Source organism: Eumetopias jubatus, unplaced genomic scaffold, assembly GCF_037043125.1.
Source record: "Eumetopias jubatus isolate StellerSeaLion01/CBP00866 unplaced genomic scaffold, mEumJub1_p1.0 scaffold_15, whole genome shotgun sequence".
Taxonomy (NCBI): domain Eukaryota; kingdom Metazoa; phylum Chordata; class Mammalia; order Carnivora; family Otariidae; genus Eumetopias; species Eumetopias jubatus.
Window position 1 is genome coordinate 18,154,600 of NW_028274821.1, and position 9,555 is coordinate 18,164,154.

At 40.9% G+C, this 9,555-nt stretch overlaps 1 protein-coding gene across 1 annotated transcript; it reads right to left on the minus strand.

Annotated features, from left to right (window-relative positions):
* Window positions 1–1,339: 1,339 nt before the first annotated feature.
* RFK (riboflavin kinase) lies at window positions 1,340–9,257 on the minus strand. Its single transcript, XM_028094321.2, has 4 exons — window positions 8,942–9,257; window positions 8,078–8,229; window positions 4,192–4,294; window positions 1,340–3,453 (listed from the first exon to the last, which is right to left on the minus strand). Exons 1-4 carry the CDS (start codon window positions 9,021–9,023, stop codon window positions 3,323–3,325), a joined length of 468 nt encoding a protein of 155 aa, XP_027950122.1. The 5' UTR covers window positions 9,024–9,257; the 3' UTR covers window positions 1,340–3,322.
* Between the last annotated feature and the right edge of the window lie 298 nt (window positions 9,258–9,555).

Consider the following 9,555-nt stretch of genomic DNA (forward strand, 5'->3'; position numbering starts at 1 on the left):
GGGGAGTGACTTTATTATCTTGACATTGATTTTACAAGTATGTATCCATATATCAAAACTTACCAAGTCATACAATTCAAATATGTGCAATCTGTTAGGTCAGTTATACCCTAATAAAGCTACAATGTATTTAAATTAACATACAGTATTATATTAGTTTCAGGTGTACCACATGCTGATTCAACAATTCTGTACATTACTAGCGTGTTCCACCGTTACGTGTAGTCACCATCTGTCCTCATACTTATACTCCCTGTGCTATACTTTTCATCTCTGTGACTTATTTTACAACTGAAAGTTTGTACCTCTTAATCCCCTTTATTTCTTCATCCCCCACGTATCTCCCCTCCGTCCAATTTGTATACACCCTCATTTTACCGTTTTTAACACTCATTTCTTTACACATATTCAAGTCACGTCAAATTCTATCTGATAATCCCTGTATCTGTCATCTTTGTAGAGCTTGTTCTAGAATTCCTTGCTGCTAACTCTTGCTTCTGATGGCATCTCTTTACAGGGCACCTTCACTTATTATTTACAGGGCGGGGAAAAGGCTAGCACACTAGGAAAAGGCTAGCACTCTTACCAGGAAAGCAAAACTGTCCTCCTAAGTTCCTAGTAAACTTCCAGCTTACGTCTCCCTGATCCCAGCTGTTCCAATAGCAGCCCTAGCTGCAAACGTGTAAGCCCCCAGTGCGGACAGTGCTGGACAGGTGCTGAAAGAGCAGCATGTGTCCCTCTGCATACGCCAGACATAAGCAGGCCTTCCCGGGGCTGCTAGTCACCGAGACTGCAGAACCGTTTTGGAGCAGGAGTTACGGAAGGGAACTCAGCCTTCTAGTCCTCTGGCTCTTAGGACTAAAAATATAATGGGGACCCTCACCCTCATAAAAGTAGGCTTTTGAGAACCCTGTGAATAGATTGCTCTCCAGGGGCAGCGGGGTGGCTCAGGTGGTTAAGCGTCTGACTCTCGATTAAGGCTCAGGTCTTGATCTCAGGGTCGTGGGATCCAGCCCCGTGTCGGGCTCCGGGCTTAGCACGGAGTTTGCTTGAGATTTTCGTTCTGCTCCTCCCCCAGCTTGTGCTCTCTAAATAAATACAAATCTTAAAAAAAAAAAAAAATAGAATGCTCTCCAAGCAACCTGTGCTGCAGGCATCAACAAGGGTTTGTCAAGGCAAAGCCCCTGGTTCTAGAATTACCACTGCACAGCAGGTTCCCCCTCGAGCAGCCACCTGCAACTTGCCAGTCAGGCTCTCGAACACATTGGCAAGGGACCACCAGCCGGCACATGAGGAACCTACACACAGACAAGGCAAAAGATTCAAACCGACACAGGGAAAGAAACATCACTTAGATTTATTTCAAGGCCTGAAATCAGATTAATCAAAAATGGTACTGCTGCCATTTCTTATAATACATACTTAATACAAAACTTTAAGAAGTATAGACACTATTAACTAACTCTTAAACCTCACAATATATGATTTTCAAGTTGTCAGGTGACCAAGATTTCACACACTTAATGAGGACATAATTAGCAGCAGGCTATTCAAACAAACACAAATTTGTTTTTACACTTTCCATGTCTGTTTTTTATCTTTGCTTTATAACGCCACTAATAATCGTGGCTTCTTTCAAGTATAGGATCTCTAACATTAAATTACATATTCTAAGTCTTTTTATAAAAGAAAGACACATACTACATTGTTTGCCATAAATTCATATACCAAAAAGTAAAACACAATCCAACTGACTTTATCCATGCTTCCCCTTTCTCCAGATGTTTTAGGTGTTTTTCTACATACTTTATATTTTTCTTAAAATCTGTTCTCTATTTATGCAGATCAGGGAAAATGAATTATAATGAGTTACTTTTAAAATTACCTTCTCTGTACTTCTGCTCCCTTTCCCCACACTAAATCTGGTGCTTAAGTGAACAATAATGAAAGGTACTGTTTCAGGAGACCCAAACAATCTGTAATCTTAATTTCCTAAATACCCAAAGATTTCAACTTCCTGCCAATATAAATAAGAGTCTCAAGTAGCCAAAAATTACTTCTTAGTTAGGAGGAAGAAAAAATGCAGAGTATGAGGATTATGTAACTAAGACTTTATCATTTATGCCTTTCCCCCGAGCTACAAGCACTGTTTAGCATTAAATCACGTTGTGCGTACACAGCTACAACAGTTTACATTTGCTCAGGAACATGTAATTACATTAAAAATAAACAACTTTCATAACTTAATTGGTTCTTAAATGGCTTCCCTAGGGGGAAAACAAATGTTTTGTGTTCTTTAAGAAAATGGTATATACAAATGAACTGCTGTGTGCTCATTTAAACTTGAGGAAACCTAATGAAGTTTTGGGGATATTTTTCCTAAAATGCAATATGGATATGCACTTAATCATTGCTTATATAGCGAAGGGATGGAATAGTAGATATAGATGCAATCTTTTGTCTAAGTGAACAGTTGTAAGGTATTCTAAATGGAATAGGAAAAAAAAAAACACGGACAATTGTTTCAAGGAAAAAAGAACCAAAGTCAAGAAAAATATTGAACATCGACCCTTAAAAAGGAGAAGTGTTAAACAACACAAAAATGAGACCTACAGATTAGAAAAATACTCATTTTACCACTTCAGGAGGTAAACAAAATGGTAAGGAGAGGGAGTCTCCAATTAGAACTGAGGCAGCTGTAAAACAAAATGGAACACAGTGCAATGATTTGACCTCATAAAGGAAATGACTCACAACAATGAAACTTCACACAAGAGGAAAAAAAAACATTCACACGTCTACATGTTTGCAATAATATATTAACAGACAAATTATCAAAAATATAAAGTCTGGATTTTTCCCCTTAGGTTTATAATCAACTCTCAAACCTCTGTTGAATACATTTACTTTCATAAGCCTCCTCTGTTTAGCAGCACGTACTACACAAGTACATACGTACTGCTATGTACCATGAGAATTATTAGTTCTTATCTCAAATCTAGCGACTTGCCTTTTTACCCACACTTATATACATTCTCATTTCCATTACAAGACACTTAAGACCTTTCTAGTGGTAAATTTTAATCAACATATTACATAAAAAAGAATCTTGATTTTCCAAATGAATCACTTTAGGACTATAGCATGATGGGTTTAATTTGAATGGTTGAAACATAATGTGGTAAAGACACTGTACTGTTTAAACTAATTCACAGCTGTAGGAAAATGTTTGATTTTCAAAATGTAACGACTGAGGAGTTATACGCAGTAAAATATTAGAAAACAGTGAATGGATTAATAAGAGTAAGATGATTTTTTTTTATCAGTGGCCATTCATTATTTTGTTTTTAGGAACCTGGAAGAAATTGTCTTCTTTGAATTTCAAATGTTCTGGTAAATCTAGTCGTCTCTTAGCTTCCTCAATATCAGCTTGAATTGCTGAAATAAGGGACTCTGTGGAGAGAAGACAGCAGGGAAATGATGAAAAACTGCCCCACGCCTTCGTTCGGACTCCTAAAAACCCAAAGGCTGGCAGCGTCTTCAGCGCAGGGCAGATGCCTGATAAATGTTTGTTCTATCCCTTCTTCCAGACTTAAGTAAAAATCAATGGTCCACAAGAGATGTCCCTGATCTTCTTGCAATTTCTTAGAGAAAGGCATAAGCACAAAGGTATGTCACAAATACCAAATGGAAGAAATACCCATGACCAAGCCTCTTCAGTATTCACATTTGTCAAATTCTACAGAATTGAAACAACCACACTACACTAACATCCTTGATACCATTTGTTTCAAGTATCGATTTAGTTTCTTATACTTTAAGCATTGCAAAGCACCCATTATTCATCTCAGCATCCATTCCCACTTATTACTTAAAATATGAAAAGGAAATAAAGATTTCACTAACTTCACACTGTTGGGAGAGAAGCAGCCAGCCTGCTGCTGGGTTTGAATCTAGGCTCCATCACATACTGATGTGACCCTGAGCAAATTACTTAATCCCTCTCTGCCAATTTCCTCATCTGTGAAATGGGCAAAATAATTCCTCATATTATTTTGGTGGGGGTGAAAGGACTAATGCATGTAAGGCACACAGTAAATGCTCAAATGTCTGCTCCCCTGCCATGCTGTTACTAAGAGAAGCAGTAGAAGTAGCTGCAGTAATACTTAAGAAGACCTAAACAGAACTTACCTAAAGAATCAAAGTTCTTTTCTGGTCTGAGGTAGCCAACAATGGCCACATTGAGGATCTCCCCATAGAAGTCCTCTTTGAAGGTATGCATGATATGAGTTTCCTAGAATTAAGAAATGTTAAAAAGGTTACCATCAAATTATAGAATTCCTGAAATTTGAAATATGTCTCCACATTTATGGTGGGGATAATTTAAATGAAACAATCAACGCTTACTAAATTTTTAAAGACAGGTTAAAATCTAAGTGCAGTTTTTTCCTGAATTCTTCCATCAGTCCTGTTCTTGCCCCTGACCTTACATATAAACATTATAACTGAGTAAGGCAGATGTTATACCACAAATCTGGTATGATTCGCTGTTTATTAAAAAAAAGGGGGGGAGGGAGCACCTGAGTGGCTCAGTTGGTTAAGCATCTGCCTTTGGCTCAGGTCATGATCCTAGGGTCCTGGGATTGAGCCCCCTGTCAGGATCTCTGCTCAGCAGGGAGTCTGCCTCTCCCTCTGTGCTCTCCTTCTTTCTCAAATAAATATCTTAAAAAAAAACAAAAACAAAAAACAACTAACATGCAGGGGCGCCTGGCTGGCTCAGTTGGTAGAGCATGCAACTCTTGATCTCAGGGTTGTTGAGTTTGAGCCCCACGTTGGGTGCAGAGATTACTTAAAAATAAAATCCTTAAAAAAACTAACATGCAGAGTAGTTAAGTCTTACCAGGGCAAAAAATAAATAAATAAAAAAATAAACCACACACAAAAAAACAAAACACCACCAAGTAAGGAGCAAAGTATTAAGAGAGGTTACTATTAAAAGAACCATTTCTGGGGCATCTGGGTGGCTCAGTCGTTAAGCGTCTGCCTTCGGCTCAGGTCATGATCCCAGGGTCCTGGGATCGAGCCCCGCATCGGGCTCCCTGCTCAGGGGGAAGGCTGCTTCTCCCTCTCCCACTCCCCTGCTTGTGTTCTCTCACTGTCTCTCTGTCAAATAAATAAATAAATAATCTTAAAAAAAAAAAAAAAAACATTTCTAAGGTTAATCAGGATCCATGTGTCTCTGACAAACACCACGTTATAGAAACCTCCGAGGGTTAGGCAGAACTGAAGACCGATAGGTAGGCAGAAGAGCCAATGCAGGATCCTGATCAAGGAACAATGTTGACAAATGGGCACAGGACATGTCGAAGCAAAATGGTGGAGGAGGTAGATGATGTTCTGCAATCTGAATTTTAGTAGACTCTTAAAAGAAATCTAGCCCAAAAGCAGGAGAGCCAATTAAGAGAACAAATACAGAAGATGGTTGAGACTGGACTAGGATGTTGGCACTGGATGTTGAGAAGTTTAAACAATCTAGAAACATGAAACTTAGTGATAGAGGCATATTTTGTGTAGGACTTAAGAAAATCTAATATATGAAGTGATACTTAAGACAGAAGCATCAACAGTGATCATTATAAAACATTACTGAGAAAAATGGTAAAGATGTCTACTCTTCCTAAATTCATCTACAGATTCCATGCCATCCCTGTCAAAATCCTAGTTGTTTTTTTTTTTAATGACGGAAACTGTCAAGTGATTCTAAAATTTATAAGGAAATGTGGAAGGCTGAAATTATCCCCCCAAAATCTTGAAAAGTAAGTAGAGGACTTACACAGTCAGAAATCAAGACCTATTATAAAAGCTATGAAAATAAAGACAATGTGGTAATGGCCCAAAGACAGACCAGGAGACCAAGCCTGTATGAGCACATTTTGGACTCTCACACATATAAAGTCACAGGGTTTATGCCCAGGGTGACAGTGCAGTGCTGTCATGAAAGAATGGTATTTCAAGAAATGGGCTGAGTCAATATCCAAATGGGAAAAAATTAATTTTGACCCTTACTTTGCACCATACTCAAAAATCAATTTGATGAGAAAAGTTTAAGACAAGTTTTTAGAAGAAAACAAAGGTATCTTTATGACTTGGAGTAGGCAAAGATTCCTTAAATAGGATATAAAAGGCACTAAACCATAAAAGAGAAATGATGAATTGGATTATATCAGCATTAAGACCCTCTGTTCTTCAAAAGACACCACTCCATTAAAACAAACAAAAAAAAGCAACACAGAAGGCGACAATATTTGCATACATATTCCAACAAAGGAAGCGCATCTAGGACATACTAAAGAACTTCTTTAAGTCAATTAAAACTGCCAATCCAATTTTTTTTAAAAGGGGAAAAGACTTCAACAGGCATATCATAGATATCTGATATTGGCAAGAAAAGGAAAAAGAAAACCTGAAGAGTATGAACCTCCTACCAATAGAAAATTGAGTTTCTTCTAACTCTGGCAGGACTTGGAAGGCATTCCTTCACTGGCTTGCTACAGTAATAGTCCTGTTACCTGAAATTTATCATGGAATAGCTTTCCCTCTACTCTTCATTTCCTCCCCATCTACAGAAAACTATTTTGTGTTCTTGTATTAGTTCTTTTCTTTATCTACTCCAAATAATTTCCACATCCTTAATACTCAAAACTAAGAAACACTGAACACAATGTTAAGCAATTCTGCACCATTTCTGTTTGTACCAGGATTTAGCCCTGTGGTTTTCCAACTGTGACAGACTTCTACAAACCCTTCAAAAAGGACGAAATTTAGATCTACTCGTTTTTGCCACACACTTAACCTGACCAAGATCCAGCCTTATCTAGCAGATCAAGCTCTTAATGGCATGGGTACTACGAAAAGAGCAGAAGGGTACACCCTCAAAGTAGTTTGAGAGGAAAAAAAAAAAGCATCACCTTGTGATTTTATTAGAAAGCACCATCTATGGAGAAAGCATTTCTATCTTAGCAGGGTGAGCAATTAATTAAAGGGTGAATGAACTATATCAACTGTAGCAAGCTCAATTTTATCAAACATGCTCTTAGGTAATTCACTTTTTTTTTTTTCTTTAAGGGGAATGCAGAAGGAGAGGGAGAGAGAGACTCTTAAGCAGGCTCCATGCCCAGCACAGAACTGACGAGGGGCTCCATCTCACCACCCTGAGATCATGACCTGAGCTGAAATCAAGAGGCAGACGCTTAACCGACTGAGCTACCCAGGTGCTCCAAGTAATTCACTTTTATCTCCAATTGAGGTAAACACATGGACAGCTATAAAAATTAGTATTACAATTAGGCTTGAAACTCCACTTTTTATTTTCTACATGATTTAAAAGATAGATGCATGAAAATATTAATGTTATTGGGCACACAATGTATAAGGTTGTAATTTGTGAGTTTTATGAACTATCAAAATTGTCATAAATCCAAATTAGATTTTATAACTGTAGAAAGTTAAATGCACTCCTCATGGTAACCACACACACACAAAAATTCTATAGAAAGTACACAAAAGGAAGTAAGAGAATCAAAATGTGTCCCTACAAAAAAAAGGTTAAAAAACAAAAGGCAGTAAGGGAAGAAATAAACAAAAAAGCTGTAAGGCCTACAGAAAACAGCAAAATGGCAGAAGTCCCTCCTTACAAGTCATTAGCTTATATGTAAATGGACTGAACTCTCCAATGAAAAGGCAGAGATTAACAATGATCAAAAAGCACAATCCAATTATACTTCCCCTTTTACAAGAGACTCACTTTATTTTGTAAGACTCACTTTAAGATCGAAAGACACAAACACACTGAAAGTGAAAGGATGAAAAGTTAATCCAAACAGTAACTAAACACTTCACTTTTGAAAATCCTTCAAGAAAACTGCCAAAAATTCCAGTAATTTGGCCAATTTGTGAATACCACTGATGATTTCTATGTGCATCTAATACTGAATAGTACCTTAAATTACTATCCCATTTTCTAAATATAATTCTTTATATAATATATAATATAATTATTATATAATATAATCCTTACCATAGACTTTTTTGTATTCTTGTAGTATGGGTTCCATCCTATGCTCACCACCATCTTATGAACATCTCCATTTCCAACACTGGCCCAGCCATAATAAATGCCAGTCGATACATCAGCTGGAAGATTATCAACTACTTGTTCCGGAAAGTTAGCTAAGTAACAGAAATAATATTCTGAGTGTTAACAGTTTCACAGCAAATATTTATAAAAATCGCAGGAAGGCTAGCCTGAATTGTTATGCTCATAAGTTTCCCGGCATCCTGCCTATGATTACCAGTCGCACCATTCTATATTTTCCAAAATATACGTGGCTGGGTCCCAAACGCAAAGACTAGGAACAACCCTGGTATGTATTTTTAAGGATGAATTCTTCATACAGTCAGGTCCTGACTACTGAACCGAATACAGACAGACCAAAAAAGATAACTGATTCTCATCCAATTGCTAACAAGACATACAAAGAGAAAAAAAACCTTACAGTTGGCTTGGAAATTTAACCAATCTGGTTCACATTACGTTTCCATTTAATGGGGATGACGCGTGCCATGCCTGGCAGCTCTAGCCTGGTTGGATAGGGAGGCGGGAAAGGGGGAATCCCGAAACTCAGCTCGGCTTTCTGCCCTTACCACCCCCCAAGCCGGTCCCCGGTGAGCCCCGAGCGGTGGGTGAGGACGAGCTTCCTCAATCCGAACAAAGATCCTCCGCCTCAACAAAGCAAGAGCCGAGCAGAGTGGAGGGCGTCACTCTGCCCGCCCCAAGTCCCGCGTCTGACGTCCCGGCTCCCACCTGACCCAACCCCGGGAGCCGGGGGCGGAGGGGGGTGGTGCGCCGAGGGGGGGGAGGGCCGCGACCCTCCGCGCTCACCTGTGGGGATGCCCAGCTGCTTGGAGCCACGGCCGAAGCCCCGCACCACCTGGCCGCGGCAGAAGTACGGCAGGTGCCTCATGACGCCGTCCGCTCGGGGCTCGGGCTGCGACCCGGTCCGCGGGTCCCGCGAAGCCGCCGTCGAAGCGCTGCCGGGATACCCGGGACCGGCCAGGGAACACCAGCAGGAGCTCGGCTGATGCCCGAATCCCCCCACGGCCGGCCGGGAGGGTAGGCGCGCAACGGCCCAGCCGGCGCCGACCACACGCCGCAGTGAGCCCCTCACGCCACCGCACCAACCGAAGCCGCCGAACGACTAAAAGCTTGTGTCTCCGCCCTGGGAACGGCGGCGAGGGCGAATATGTGAGGGCGTGGGTGGGGAGCGCGGGGGGGCCAGCGGTGGAGGGCCTGAGCCCGCCCAGCGCCGCAGGCCTGCGCACACTTCCTCAGCCAAACACCTCGCAACCCGCTCGGCTTCCGTAGCCCCGCCCCCGCGTGGCCCCGCCCCCAGCCGTGGCCCCGGAACCGCCGGTTCGCGGGTCCGCCGGTCAGGCCTTCCTGGGTTTCTCCCGGCCCCCACCCCCACCCCCCGGCGCTGGAACCTGTAGCGGGAA